At 47.2% G+C, this 15913-nt stretch overlaps 1 protein-coding gene across 1 annotated transcript in view; it reads right to left on the bottom strand.

Moving 5' to 3' along the window:
• The window catches only part of GRM1 (glutamate metabotropic receptor 1), a 767592-nt gene that overhangs the window by 181115 nt on the left and 570564 nt on the right, over nt 1-15913 (bottom strand). The window contains exon 6 of the mRNA XM_085609740.1: nt 4439-5369. Within this exon, the coding sequence (XP_085465866.1) occupies nt 4439-5369 (931 nt within the window). The remainder of the gene's footprint in view (nt 1-4438; nt 5370-15913) is intronic.

Genomic DNA, 15913 nt, shown 5'->3' on the forward strand with positions numbered 1-15913 from the left:
GTTCTCCGCCTGGCTGTTTCCTCTGTATTGTGCCTTCAGTTACTTATAGCCTTTTGCTGTTTTTTGTCTGTAGTTCTGTTCTGTATTCTGCCACTGCCGTTTTGCCCTTGTCCTCCGTGCCCACTTTGTCCTCCACCTGTCTGTCTCCTGTGTATTGTGCCTGTATTTTGCCTTTAGTTACTGTTAGCCTCTAGTTTTTTTTTTGTCTGTAGTTCTGTTTTGTATTCTGCCTATTGCTGTTTTGCCCTTATCCACGGTGCCCACTTCCCTGCCCTTTTCCCACTGCTGCTGCCCCGCGACCCCACCCACTGCCGCTTCCCGCCTCCCAGCTGCGCTTCCCTACCCCTCCCCTATTTAATGCAGTCGCGTGCAGCGGGCGTGTTGCTGGCACGCCGCTGGCCTGCCAAAGGCAAGCACATCTGTGCTCGTCTGCGATCTGACCAGCGACAGGGATCCTGGATCTCCAACCTCCCACCGCTACCACTCTGCTGCCTTCCTCACACTCAGCGCCTGAAGGTACAACAACTGCCAGCTGTCTACGCTGAACACCACCCATGGCCAGTTCTCCTGCTGACACTGCTGACAATCCTTCATCATCCTTAGCACCTTCACGACCGCCGCACCCATACCGGACACTCGCATCACCAAAGCCCTGAAGTGCGTCCTCTCAATGTGCGTTGCCTAGCAGACATGCCATAGAAATCTGGGACGTCTTTAACACCCTCTTGCCAGATGTCGCCTTCTTCAAGGAAACCTGGACCAATGCCTCCTCCGCCCCCGACATCGCCACTGCCATCCCTAACGGAAACAAGATCCAGAGTAAGGACTGCCCCCACCGACCAGGAGGAGGACTCGCCATCACACACAAGAGCTCCCTCCGACTCTCCACCTCCAGCACAAGCGACTCCCTCTCCAACACTCAACACCTTTACTTCCAGATCCAGACCAGCCCCAGAACCACCCTCGCCTACAGACCCCCAGGGCCTCGCACCTCTTTTACCACGGCCGTTGCTGACCTCATCGCACTCCACGGACTACACACTCATCAGAGACCTGAACCTCCACCTCGACAACTGCAGCGACCCCGGCTCCACCGCCCTGCTGGACAACCTTGGACTGAAGCAGCTCATCACCACCCCACCCACAAGGCAGGACACATCAGCCCCTCTAGACAGACTGCCACTGTGTACACTTCTCTTTTAACACCACCACGGCTCACAGGCCTACTCCGCACTTGCCACGAAGGAATTGGAGCAAGGTCACACAGGAACACCTCAACTCCACCCTCATTCACGACCCCCCCATCCACCACGACCAACACCGACTCTGCAGCCAAGGAACTACACCACTTGATCACCAGCTGCACAGACAAGCTCGCACCCCTCCGCAACCCCAACAGAAAACGACCCCTGAAGGCCACCAGGTTCACCACCGACCTCCAAGAAGCTAAGTACTCCTGCAGACATCTTGAAAAATGGTGGAGAACAGTGAAACCCCCTAAGACCAGACCAGCTACAAGAACCCTATGACAGAATACCACCAAGTCATTAGATCCACAAGGAGGACCTTCATCCAGAACAAAATCCTTACCAACTCCGCCAACTCAAAGGAACTCTTCTACATCATCCAGCAATTCACCAAACCCCCAGCACTCTTCTACATCATCCAGCAATTCACAACACCCCCCAGCAATGCCATGGACTTCACTCCCTCCCAGGACCTCTGTCACATGCTCGGCTCCTATTTCCACCTGGAAATCAAGGCCCTCTGCGACAACTTCAGCGAACAGGCTTCAAAAACCACCCTTCCCTCCAGCAATGACAGCCAGCCTACCAGCACCACCTGGACACCAGTCACCACCGAAGACACCACCACAACCATGAAGAGCACCCATTCAGGATCCCCCCACGGACCCTTGCCCGCCACACATCTTCCACAGAGCCGCCGCCACCATTGCACCCGAGCTACGCCGCACCATAAACGCCAGCTTCGATTCCGGCTTTTTCCCTGATGACTGGAAGTGGGCAGAGGTCAAGCCCCTCCTCAAGAAACCCTCGGAAGACTCGACGGACCTGAAAAACTACCATTGAATCTCTCTCCTTCCCTTTCCTTCACAGCCAAAGTCACCAAGAAAATTGTCAACGCCCAGCTGACTACCTTCATCGCAGAGAACACCATCCTCAACTCTTCCCAGTCCAGATTTCGCAGTAACCACAGCACCGAGACCGCCCTCCTTGCCGCCACCGACGCCATCTGCATGCTCCTCGACCAGGTCCACACAGTGGCCCTCATCATGCTAGACCTCTGCGCAGCCTTCGACACCGTGTCCCACCACGCTCTCGCAGCCAGACTCCATGACGCCGGCATACGGGAAACAACCCTCTACTGGATCACCTCCTTTCTCACTGGCAGAACCCAAAGGATCAGACTCCCTCCCTTCCTCTCCAAACCCACAGAGATCAACTGCAAAGTTTCCCAGGGATCATTGTTCAGCCCCACGCTTTTCAAATTTACATGGCCACCTCGGCGCCATCATCAGATGGCATGGACTCAGCATAGTATCCTACGCGGACGACACCCAGCTCATCCTCTCCCTCACGAAGAACCCTGAAGACACCAGACTCAGCTTCCAGGAATGAATGAAAGATGTCACAGCCTGAATGAGCAGCAGCTGCCTAAAGCTCAACTTGGAGAAGACAGAGGTCCTCATCCTCGGACTCTTCCCAACCACCTGGGACATCACCTGGTGGCCCTCTGCCCTCAGAAACCCACCCACCTCTACGGACCAAGCCTGGAACCTCAGCATCATTCTCGACTCCTCCTTCGCCATGACTCGCCTGATCAACGGCATCACTTCCACCTGCTTCAACTCCCTCCGCGTCCTTCGCAAGACCTTCAAGTGGATCCCCTGAAGGCAGGAAGACTGTCATCCACGTGCTCACACCTAGCAGACTGGACTACGGAAACGCCCTCTACGTTGGAATCAACAACTCCTTGCTACACAAACTCCAGACCATCCAGAACACTGTGGCCAGACTCGTCCTCTCCACCCCTCGACATGAGCACATAACCCAGCACCTGAGAGACCTCCCTGGCTCCCTCTTGAGAAGAGAGTAACGTTCAAGCTACTCATACAACCTACAAATCCCTTCACAACATCGGACCCAAATACCTCAATGAAAGAGTCTCTTTCCACATGCCCAAAAGAAAACTCTGTTCTGCCGACCTCGCCTTAGCAGAAACCCCACGCATCCACAGAACCAGAGAAGGTGGAAGAGCCTTCTCCTACATCACAGCCAAGGCCTTGAACGAGCTCCCAGTCAACATCAGACACTCCCCCACCCTGCACACCTTCAGGAAGAGCCTCAAGGCCTGGCTTTTTGACTGACCCGGAGCTGCACCTCCCCAGAATCTTGAGACCCTCACAGATGAGTAGCACTCTTTAGAATTCCCTAATTGATTGAAAATTTAGAAGTAAAGATTCTATTTTATAACCTCGTGGCTTTCTTCCTTGGTACGTTTCTGTTCCGTAGCTGAGTATCTTTCATATTATCCACACACATGAAAGAGGCTCCGTCACCATAACTGATGTATCTTTCCCCTTGTTCATGCCCTCACACTTACACAGGATAGTCTATCGTTCTCTAGAGATGGGCTAGCCAATGCAATTTGTTCCGCCTTCCGCAGGTTTGGGTAATTAGGGGTCTTTCTCTAAAAAGAGTGTCTCAATATTGCAGTTGAGTTGAACAAACTGCAAGCCTGAAGCAGTAGCAGGCCCATATGTCCTCCTCAGTTGGGCCAAAAACTTTAAAACTTGATCTAAGCATTCATGTGATGCTGAATCTCTGGTTTCCAAAACAAAATACGTAGATAGATAACATAAATATGTCACCTCTGATGTAATCACTGAGAGATGGCATTAGAGATACGGTCCATGAATACTGTTAACCAAACGCAGAACAACTCAGCAGATTAGCGACATCATTAAAATGATGTTGACGTTTTAAGAGAGTGTAATAAGAATACATGCAAAGCAATTTAATTTTTTAAAAGGAGAAACCTTGGAAGGGTACTACGGATTACTTTGGTTGTATTTGACATGTTGATTCGTAAAATGGTTTTCTGAGACGCAGTCATAATGCAGGGTCCATTCATCTGCTATCATCACTCGCAAATAAACATGCTTATATGCTCCTAGACTTCCTCATTTCGAGACATTGAACATGGAGATATTTTAGGAAGGTTGTCTCCCTCCTCAGTATTGCACCACAATGGGGATTTGAAGAACCTCCAGCAAATCCCTTTTGACCTTCGGATAAATATTTTCATGGATCTATTTTCTAGGCAATTCCTTAATACAACTTTAATGCAAAGTTTTAATTTAAACCCAACTACTTGGATTACTCTGTAAGAAGAAAAACATGCTACAACCACTTACTTTGTTTTTGCGGAAGCAGGCTTCTTTCTCCGAAATATGCTCAGGAAAGTATTGGATCTGCATGGGGTTTTGCCATCGCCCACATGCATGCGCACCACATCCGATGTAGTGAATGCGCTGCGAACATTCCTCTCTGGCTTAGCAATTATAATATACATTTTAGGAGTGAACATGCACCCCAGGGCCACTGTCACACTCAGACTAACTGCAAAGGAAGTGGTGATGATCTTGTAGTTGCTTCCGAAGTGGATTGGAACAAATGCCAGCCAGATGATGCACGTGGTGTACATGGTGAAGGCTATGTACTTGGCCTCGTTGAAATTGGCGGGCACATTTCGTGTCTTGAAGGCATAGTAGGTGCAACTCATGATTAAGAGTCCATTGTAGCCCAGGGGGGCCACCAGCCCTAGATTGCTTGTGTTACAGATCAAGTAGACTTCCTTTATGCTTGGATAGGAGAGAATGGGCATTGGGGGCTCCATTATAATCAAAGTAATCAGAAGTGCAAGCTGCATGCCAATCAGTACGGAGGCGATGGCCACCTGGGCCCAAGCACTCATGAAGCGGGGCTTACGTGTGCATATCTTCTTCTTGCTCCCAGCGAGGATACGGGCAATGCGATTGGTTTTGGTTACCAGGGCAGAGTAGCACATAGCTGAGGATAATCCCACGAGCAGACGCTGTAGGTAACAGGAAACGGTGGAAGGTCTGGCAATCAGAGTAAATGGACAGATGTAACCCAGGAAGATACCAGCAAGGATAATGTAGCACAGTTCCCTACTGGAGGATTTGACCACAGGGGTGTCCCTGTAGAGGACAAATATTAGGGTCACAAACATGGTGACCAGGATGCCCAGGCAGGAGAAGACCACTGCCACAATAGACTCTATATTTCTCCATTCCAGATACTTGACAGTAATCGGTTCACAGCCTATGGTACATAGAAAGAAAGAGTTGTTGTGAGCATAAGTACACCAGAGACATTACATTTTAATAAACAACTGCCCAAATAACGTAGGACACAATTACAGTGCAAAATCCATTGTAAAACCTTTTATCTAAACAGGAAACCATTTATTGATTTTTCTTTAAGTGAGTGCTGATTTAGTAACATGTTACAACCAACAGGGCAACAAGATTGAGGCAGACATGATTTGCAATAAAAACCAATAAAAGGAAATGAAAAACTGATCTCAAACTGCATTCAAACCTATAACATCTAGTACATGTGACTAGTGGTCTTTAAACAACAATAAACCCTGATAGTCCCAGGACAATAACCTGTCAGTAGGCTCCCTGGTATTCCTTCACTTTTGGTGTTACTCATAGAAAACAATGCTGGCGTTGAGTGGATTTTGATAGCGATTGATTAGGAATAATGTGCCAGCTCTAAATTGAACTTACATGCATCTGCCTCAGTTCGAGTCTGTACGTCAAAGTTGGCTGATCAGGTGTATTTTATTGTAAAATTGATCAAACTTCCTAGATCTTTTAAGCAACCTCAAGACAAAGGCATTGTCAGCTCCAGTGTGTCAGTGGTGTAGCATCTTTCCCAGTCTGGGTACCTAATAATGACTACACCACCCACGGATCTTAGTTTTGCACGTCTTTATTTGTCTGCATGTAACTGTGAACTCAACAATCTAAACCAGCCTTAAGTGCATTTCGCTCTAACACTTATGTCACAGTTCTATGGAGTCCATTAGGAGCCAAAAGGGTTCCATCATTTCTAACTCACCATATCACCCCCTCTGGTAAATAAAGAATAAAAATGTTTTACAAAGTAAACAGCTACATAGACATATAAAATTAAATCTCTTCAATCAATCCTTTTGGCACTTTAATTGTTCGACCTGATCTTGTTCTCTGAAACTGGCAACTGTTATCACCAATGTCCAGGATCAGGTGTAGAGGTAATAGCAGTCACTGATGTTTCAGGCCTAGTCTCTCCTTTCAACAGTTAGATGTGATGAACAATTAGTTAAAGGCTCAAAGTGAGAAGAGTCGCTGGTAATAGACAGTCACCATATGTCCCATGGTGAACACCACCTGAAAATGTTCTGCCTCAAATGGAGCATCAGAATTTTTTCTCCGCATCTGTCATGCGAGCACTTGATCTCCTTTCTTAAAACCCCTTCGATGCTCATGATGGAATGGTTACGTCATGAGCATCAGTACCCCTGTGCTCATGACGGAACCATTCCGTCATGAGGACTGGGCATGAAATCCCTCTGCTGCAGACAGCAGAGGGATTTCCTTCTCTCCCACAAAGCCTCAGGAGCTGGGGAAGAACTTCCCCAGCTCCCGAGGCCCCCTCCCTGGTTTCTGTGCAATGACGACCAGCGCGCTCGTCGGGCTGTAGTCATTGCACAGAAACCGAAACTGAAATAAGCCTTTAGGCTCATTTCAGTTTCACTTTCTATGTGCTCAGGGGGCTATCTCAGCCCCCCGGGCACGTAGAAAGACGGGAGAGGTATCATTGGAAGGGGAGAATCTCCCCTTTCCAATGGTACCCCTCGCCAGTGGATCCCTGATTGCGGATAGCCCCAGGAGGGCGATGCCCAAGCAGGGATCCACCCATTAGACAGCAGGGGGGGGAGCGACCCCTTGGGCAAGGGCCTTTGCTCACCCCAAATAAATTTGGCATAATTTAGTCGTTTTGCCCCCCCTGGGGTGCAGATGGGGGCAGTAGGCCCCAATCTGCCCCCCCTGGAGGGGCAAAAAGCCCACTAGATGCCAGGGATTTTTCTTTGTGGTGCATATATTGTTAGGGTGGAGGCTGCCCATTAAGGGCATGTCCATGTCCCCACCCCCGCAAACTTTACAGCCTTTCTGCTCCCCCTGGGGTGCAAAAAGCCCACTATACGCCAGGGAGTTTTTATTGCCAAAATAAATTAGGGTGGGGGCTGCCCAAACGGGCATGCCGATGCCCCAACCCCCAGCCACAAAAATGACAGTCTTTCAGCCCCCCCGGGGGGGCAGAAAGCCCACTAGATACAAGGGATTTATTTTTCAAGTATAATTTGAGGTGGGTGCTGCCCAATAAGGGCATGCCCATGCCCCCACCCCCCCAAAAATGACAGCTTGTCTGGGGGTGCAAAAAGCCCACTAGACACCAGGGATTTTTTGGGGCAAATTTGAACTAGGGTGGGGGCTGCCCAAAATGGGCATGCCAATGCCCCCACCCCTCCCCCACAAATATTACAGCCTTTCTGCCCCCCCTGGGGGGGCAGATGGGGGCATTAGCTACCAATATGCCCCCGGGGGGCAAAAAGCCCAGTAGATGCCAGATAGTTTTTTGGGCAAATTTTAATTAGGGTGGGGACATTGGCATGCCCGTTTTGGGCAGCCCCCACCCTAATTAAAATTTGCCCAAAAAACTCCCTGGCGTCTAGTGGACTTTCTGCCCGCCCTGGGAGGAAGATGGGGGCATTAGCCCCCAATTGGCCCCGTTGGGGGGGCAAAAGCCCACTAGACGCCAGGGATTTTTTTGGGGCAAATTTTAATTATGGTGGGGCTGCCCAAAATGGGCATGCCAATGCCCCCACCCCTCCCCCACAAATATTACAGCCTTTCTGCCCCCCCTGGGGGGGCAGATGGGGGCATTAGCTACCAATATGCCCCCGGGGGGCAAAAAGCCCAGTAGATGCCAGATAGTTTTTTGGGCAAATTTTAATTAGGGTGGGGACATTGGCATGCCCGTTTTGGGCAGCCCCCACCCTAATTAAAATTTGCCCAAAAAACTCCCTGGCGTCTAGTGGACTTTCTGCCCGCCCTGGGAGGAAGATGGGGGCATTAGCCCCCAATTGGCCCCGTTGGGGGGGCAAAAAGCCCACTAGACGCCAGGGATTTTTTTGGGGCAAATTTTAATTAGGGTGGGGCTGCCCAAAATGGTCATGCCCATGCCCCACCCCCTCCCCTGCAATAATTACAGTCTTCCTGCCACCCCTTGGGGGCAGATGGGGCAGTAGCCCCGAATCTACCCACCTGGGGGGCAAACAGCCTACTAGACGCCAGGGATTTTTTGGGGCAACTTTTAATTAGGGTGGGGGCATTGGCATGCCCGTTTTGGGCAGTCCCCACCCTAATTCAAGTTTGCTCAAAAAAATCCCTGGTGTCTAGTCGGTTTTCTGCCCTCCCTGGGGGTCAGATGGGGGCATTAGCCCCCAATGAGCACTAGTCACCAGGGATTTTTGGGGGGCAAAAAGCCCACTAGATGCCAACGATTATGCTGGCTTTTTTTATGCGTGGGCTGCCCAGCATGGGCATACCAATGCCGCCGTCCCCCAAAAATGTGGCAACAGCCCGATATACCCCCCCCCCCCCAGGGTGACAGAAAGCCGACTAGGCACGGATTTGTTTTTAGCAATATGCCTACCTGTGGATTTTGGGCACTAGTGCACATAGGGAAAAGTAGCAAACCTGTACATTTTTGAAAACTAGCCATCCAGGGGAATCCACGATGGGGGGTCTTGACTGGCTCTCAACAGACTCTGTTACCCAGAATCCTGTGCAAACCTAAAAATTTGTTAAAACAAACATTTTCCTCACATTTCTGTGGTGGAAAGTTTTGGAATCTGCGTGGATCCACAAAATTCCACCCACTCCGCGTTCTCCAAATTCTTCCGAGAAAAATGGTACCTCACTTGCGTGGGTAGGCCTAGTGACCGCGACAGGAAATGGCCACAAACGCAATGTGGACACACCACAATTTTACAGTGAAAACTGACCCTTTTTTTGCAAAGCACCTAGCTGTAGATTTTGAACCCTAGCTCTGCCGGCACCTAGGGGAAACCTAGCAAACCTATACATTTTTAAAACCTGGACACCCAGGGGGATCCAGGATGGGGTGACTTGACTGGCTCTCACCAGGTTCTGTTACCCAGAATCCCTTGTAAACCTAAAAATATGTCTAAAAAATAACATTTCCTCACATTTCTGTGGTGGAAAGTTGTGGAATCTGCGTGGATCCACATAATTCCACCCACCCCACATTCCCCAAAGCCTTCTGAGAAAAATGGTACCTCACTTGTGTGGGTAGGCCTAGTGCCCGCAACAGGCAAGGGCCCAAAACCTATTAAGGCGACATCAAAATTACCTATCACAAAACAACCTGGTTTTGCAAGGGGGGTCCCATGAGTTTTTGGCTCCAGGCTTGGCGGCCATCTAGGGAAACCCACCAAGCCCACATATTTCTGAAAAGTAGACACCCAGGGGAGTCCAGCGAGGTATGGCTTGCATGGGACCCCCGACGTTTTCCTACCCAGAATCCCCTGCAAACCTCAAATTTAGCTGAAAAAATCACTTTCTTCTCAAATTTCTTTGTGGAAAAGTTCTGGAATCTACGTGGATCCACAAATTTCTTCCCACCGAACGATCCCCCAGGTCTCCCGATAAAAATGATACCTCACGCACGTGGGTGGGTCAAGTACCCGCGACAGGCAAGGGCCCAAACCTATTGAGGCGACATCAAAATTACCTATCACAAAACAACCTGGTTTTGCAGGCAGGGTCCCATGAGTTTTTGGCCCGAGTCTTGGCCGCCATCTATGAAAACCTACCAAACCCACACATTTCTGAAAACTAAACACCCGGGGGGAGTCTATCGAGGTATGGCTTGCATGGGTACCCAACGTTTTCCTACCCAGAATCCCCTGAAAACCTCAAATTTAGCTGAAAAAATCACTTTCTTCTCAAATTTCTGTGTGGGAACGTTCTGGAATCTGCATGGATCCACAAATGTTCTCCCACACTCGTTCCCCCAGGTCTCCCGATAAAAATGTTACCTTGCTCACGTGGGTGGGTCAAGTACCCGCGACAGGCAAGGGCCCAAAATCTATTGAGGCAACATCAAAATTTCCTATCACAAAACAACCTGGTTTTGCAAGGGGAGTCCCATGAGTTTTTGGCCCCAGGCTTGGCGGCCATCTATGAAAACCTACCAAACCCACACATTTCTGAAAACTAGACACCCAGGGGAGTCCAGCGAGGTATGGCTTGCGTGGGGCCCCTAAAGTTTTCCTACCCACAATCCCATGCAAACCTCAAATTTAGCTGAAAAAAACATATTTTCCACATATTTTTGTGTGGAATCACCGTGCTGGCACAAATGTCCTACCACCCAGCATTCCCCTTGTTCTCCTGAGTAAAATGATACCTCACTTGTGTGGGTGTCCAAAGCAGAACTGGCTAAAAAGGTATTTTTAAAAAAATGTAGCGCTTAGAATTCTCGGTGCTATACTCTAAATCCCTATGTTTTGGGCTCTTCCTAGTCACAGGCCTTTGGCCCACCCCCACAAGTGAGGTATCATTTTACTCAGGAGAACAAGCGGAATGCTGGGTGGTAGGACATTTGTGCCGGCACGGTGATCCCACGCAAAAATGTATGGAAAAAGTGATTTTTTCAGCTAAATTTCAGGTTTGCAGGGGATTCTGGGTAGGAAAACGTTTGGGGACCCATGCAAGCCATACATCGCTGCATTCCCCCGGGTGTCTAGTTTTAAGAAATGTTTGGGTTTGGTAGTTTCCCTAGATGGCCGCCGAGTCCGGGGCCAAAAACTCATGGGACACCCCTTGAAAATCCAGTTTGTTTTGTGATAGGTCATTTTGATGTCGCCTCAATAGGTTTTGGGCCCTTGCCTGTCGTGGGTACTTGACCCACCCACACGAGTGAGGTATAATTTGTATCGGGAGACCTGGGGGAATGCTGGGTGGGAGGAAATTTGTGGATCCACATAGATTCCAAAACTTTGCCACACAGAAATTTGAGAAAAAAGTGATTTTATCAGCTAAATTTGAAGTTTGCAGAGGATTCTGGGCAGGAAAACTTTAGGGGACCCACACAATCCATACCTTGCTGGACTCCCCCGGGTGTCTAGTTTTCAGAAATGTGTGGTTTTGGTAGGATTCCCCAGATGGCCACCGAGCCCGGGGCCAAAAACTCATGGGACCCCCCCTTGCAAAACCAGGTTGGTTTGTGATAGGTAATTTTGATGTTGCCATAAAATAGGTTTTAGGCCCTTGCCTGTCACGGGTCCTTGACCCACCCACGCAAGTGAGGTATCATTTTTCTCGGAAGACTTTGGGGAACGTAGGGTGAGAAGGAATTTGAGGATCCACGCAGATTCCAGAACTTCTCACCACAGAAATGTGAGGAAAATGTGTTTTTTTGACACTTTTTTTAGGTTTGCAAGGGATTCTGGGTAACAGAACCTGGTGTGAGGCAGTCAATTCACCCCATCCTGAATTCCCCTGGGCGTCTAGTATTCAAAAATATATAGGTTTGCTAGGTTTCCCTAGGTGCCGGCAGAGCTAGGGTTAAAAAACTACAGCTAGGCACTTTGCCAAAAAAGGGTCATTTTTCACTGTGAAATTGTGGTGTGTCCATGTTGCGTTTTGTGCCATTTCCTGTCGTGGGCACTAGGCCTACCCGCACAAGTGTGGTACCGTTTTTCTTGGAAGACTTTGAGGAACGTGGGGTGGGTGGAAATTTGTGGATCCACGCAGATTCCAGAACTTTCCACCACAGGAATATGAGGAAAATGTGTTTTGTTTGACAATTTTTTAGGTTGGCAAGGGATTCTGCGTAACAGAACCTGGTGAGAGGCATTCAAGTCACCCCACCCTGGATTCACCTGGGTGTCTAGTTTTCAAAAATCTATGGGTTTGCTAGGTTTCCCTAGGTGCTGGCAGAGCTAGGGTTAAAAAACTACAGCTAGGCACTTTGCCAAAAGGGTCATTTTTCACTGTGAAATTGTGGTGTGTCCACGTTGCGTTTTGCGCCTTTTCCTGTCATGGGCACTAGGCCTACCCACACAAGTGAGGTACCGTTTTTCTCAGAAGACTTTGGGGAATGCGGGGTGGGTGGACATTTGTGGATCCACATAGATTCCAGAACTTTCCACCACATAAATATGAGGAAAATGTGGGGTTTTTGACAATTGTTTAGGTTTGCAAGGGATTCTGGGTAACAGAACCTGGTTAGAGGCAGTCAAGTCACCCCATCCTGGATTTCCCTGGGTGTGTAGTTTAAAAAAATGTATAGGTTTGCTAGGTTTCCCTAGGTGCCGGCAGAGCTAGGGTACAAAAACTACAGCTAGGCACTTTGCCAAAAAAGGGTCATTTTTCACTTTGAAATTGTGGTGCGTCCACATTGCGTTTTGTGCCGTTTCCTGTCGTAGGCACTAGGCCTATCCAAACAAGTGAGGTGCCGTTTTTCTTGGAAGACTTTGGGAAACGCGGGGTGGGTGGAATTTGCGGATCCACGCAGATTCCAGAACTTTTCACCACAGAAATGTGAGAAAAATGTGTTTTGTTTGTCAATTCTTTAGGTTTGCAAGGAATTCTGGGTAACAGAACCTGGTGAGAGCCAGTCAAGTCACCCCATCCTGGATTCCCCTGGGTGTCTAGTTTTAAAAACTATATAGGTTTGCAAGGTTTCCCTAGGTGGCGTCAAAGCTAGGGTTAAAAAACTACAGCTAGGTACTTTGCCAAAAAAGGGTCATTTTTCGCTGTGAAATTGTGGTGTGTCCACGTTGCATTTTGCGCCATTTCCTTTCGCGGACACTAGGCCTACCCACACAAGTGAGGTACCATTTTACTTGGAAGACTTTGGGGAATGTGGGGTGGGGGGAAATTTGTGGCTCCACGCAGATTTCAGAACTTTCCACCACAGAAATGTGAGGGAAATGTGTTTTTTTGACAATTTATTAGGTTTGCAAGGAATTCTGGGTAACAGAACCTGGTGAGAGGCAGTCAAGTCACCCCATCTTGAATTCCCCTGGGTATCTGGTTTTCAAAAATGTATAGGTTTTCTAGGTTTCCCTAGGTGGCAGGAGAGTTAAGGTGAAAATACTACAGCTAGGCACTTTGCATAAAAAGGGTAACTTTTCATTGTGAAAATGTGGTATGTTCACCTTGCGTTGTGAGCCGTTTCCTGTCGTGGGAACTATGCCTACCCACACAAGTGAGGTACCATTTTTATCAGGAGACTTAGGGTAATTCAGATTTGTACAGCGACTGTTATTACCTTTTAACTTTCGATGAATTTCTGCCTTCCAAATGAAAGACAATGTGTGAAAAAGAAGTAATGTTGAAAAATGAGCAATAATTCTCATGCTAGTATGAGTATTCCCAATTTCGGAAATGTGAAAATATCTACTGTTTCTAAACTCTATATTTTGTTCCCATTTTAGAAATACATAGGTGTCTTTCATACCGATTTTCCCATGTATACCTTTTCCCAGAATAATTGCTATATAGCCGGTACATAATAAAAAAACATTGCAAATCGCTGCTCAGTTTTTGGCTCTGGGTTCGTCGGTTCTTGGTGAATCTACAAGTCCTATATATCCCCACAACCAGTAAGGTCCTGCAGATGTAACGATATATTGCTTTCAAAGAACTGTCATAAGTAGAAGAAGTTACAGGTGAAAACGTTGACACAAAAGGCTGTTTTTTTTAACTAATTTTCAATTTTTCCTATATTTAACTGAAAGTTTTTATAAAGAAACCTTGAAGGATCTACACAAATGACCCCTTGCTGCATTTTGTCTACTTTTCTAAAATGTATAGCGTTCCAGGATCTATTATTGCTTTCATACCCATTTCTTCCATTAACTGGAAGGAGGTTGAAAGCACAAAAAATAGCAAAAATGTCCCTGAAAAACGCAAAAACTGTGTAAAAAATGTTGGTTTTCTGACAAAAGTCTGCTTGTCTTTGAAAGCTAGGAATAGGGTGATTTCAGCACCACAACCCCTTTTTTGATACCATTTGCAGGGAAAAAAACAGACGCTTTGATCTGTAGCCATTTTTTCGCATTTTTTCCCCCCCAAAAACAAATTTTGCTGTATTTTGGCTACTTTCTGGGTCCCCTCCAGGGAAGCCCACAAACCCTGGGTACCTTTAGAATCCCCATGATGTTGGAAAAAAAGGACGCAAATTTGGCATGGATACCTTATGTGGTCAAAAAGTTACAGGGGCCGAAGCGCAAACTACCCCAAATAGCCAAAAAAGGCTTAGCACAGTGATAACCCCTTCCTGAGATATGGACAATTTATCCTTAACATTTTTTTATTTTTGATATTCACCATCACTTGTGAGCACTCAAGTGTGTTGGTTCCACTACTGATGTGTAATTATGCCCTTCAGCTTTAACATATCACTATCATGGCTCACTGCAGTGATAATCTGAGCTAATGAAATGGCAGCTGGTGTATTTGTTTTTACAATGAAATTGATATAGGCCTCAGCCTTCTTGGAGGTAGTACGGTGACCTTGTATAGGTACTCTGGAAAAGTAGTGAGCAGGGTTCTGACCCTTCCCTTTACGATGCATAATGGTGTAATTATACTCTTGTAACTGTAGTCCCCATCGTTTAATGAGAGGAAGCATTTTGGCCTTTGGATTGCCAAATATAGTCAGTAAAACTTGATGATCAGTTACTGGCGTAAAAGGTTTTCCATACAGGAATGCATGGAAATGTTCAAAAGACGATACCACAGCTAAGCTTTGTTTTTCAGGTTGTGAGTAAGGACCTTCTGTTTGGGACAAACTTCTACTTACATATGCCACATTATGCCTATGAGCATTTGAGTGTCTGCTGTGCTGTGCAAAGACAGCGTCTAACACGACTGACTAGCGTCAACAACAACCTCTGTATGAATCTTTAGACTAAATAAGCCATTTCCGTAGCTTTTTCGAGGGCTTGTTTAATTCTTTAAAAGCTTTTCTCAAATTCTTGGGACCTATGAAATTAAGCATTCTTTTTCATCAAGGGAGCATTTACAGTGACAAAGCCTTGTATGTATCTGGAACAGTAACTGGCCATGCCAAGAAATGATCCCAACATAGATACATCTTGTGGGGAATCAGCATTTGACAACGCTTGTAGTTTAGCAGGATATGGTGTCATTCCCCAATCAGAGAAGATATGGCCAAAGAATTTTTGCTTTGTCTTATGGAACTCACAATTGTCTGCATTCAAAGTCAAACCTGCTTCCGCAAGTAAACAACATACTTGTGTAAGAGCTTTATCATGGTTTTTTTGTGCAGCTCCAAAAACCAATATGTCATCGCTGTAATTGAACGCATTCATGACTGGCTGTATGATATGATGAATGACATCTTGAAACAGTTTGTCAGATGATGACACACCAAAACATAGTCTTTTGTATTGAAACAGACCAACATGTGTAGAATTGTAGGTAATATACCGGCAATTTTCTTCAAGTTCTAACTGATTACTTAATTAAATCAAGGCGAGAGAAGACCTTTGCATCATCTAATTACATTATAATATCAGCAATGTGTGGACCAGGATGTCGTTCTTATTCAATTGCCTTGTTTGCCTAATGCATGTTAATGCATATGCATGCAGCCCCATCCCTGTCCTTTTTAGGCACTACCACTATGGGAGAAACCCATGGCATTGGACCAGTTGAACGCTCAATAATGTCATGCTTAAGTAACGTTTT

Source organism: Triturus cristatus, chromosome 6, assembly GCF_964204655.1.
Source record: "Triturus cristatus chromosome 6, aTriCri1.1, whole genome shotgun sequence".
Lineage (NCBI taxonomy): Eukaryota > Metazoa > Chordata > Amphibia > Caudata > Salamandridae > Triturus > Triturus cristatus.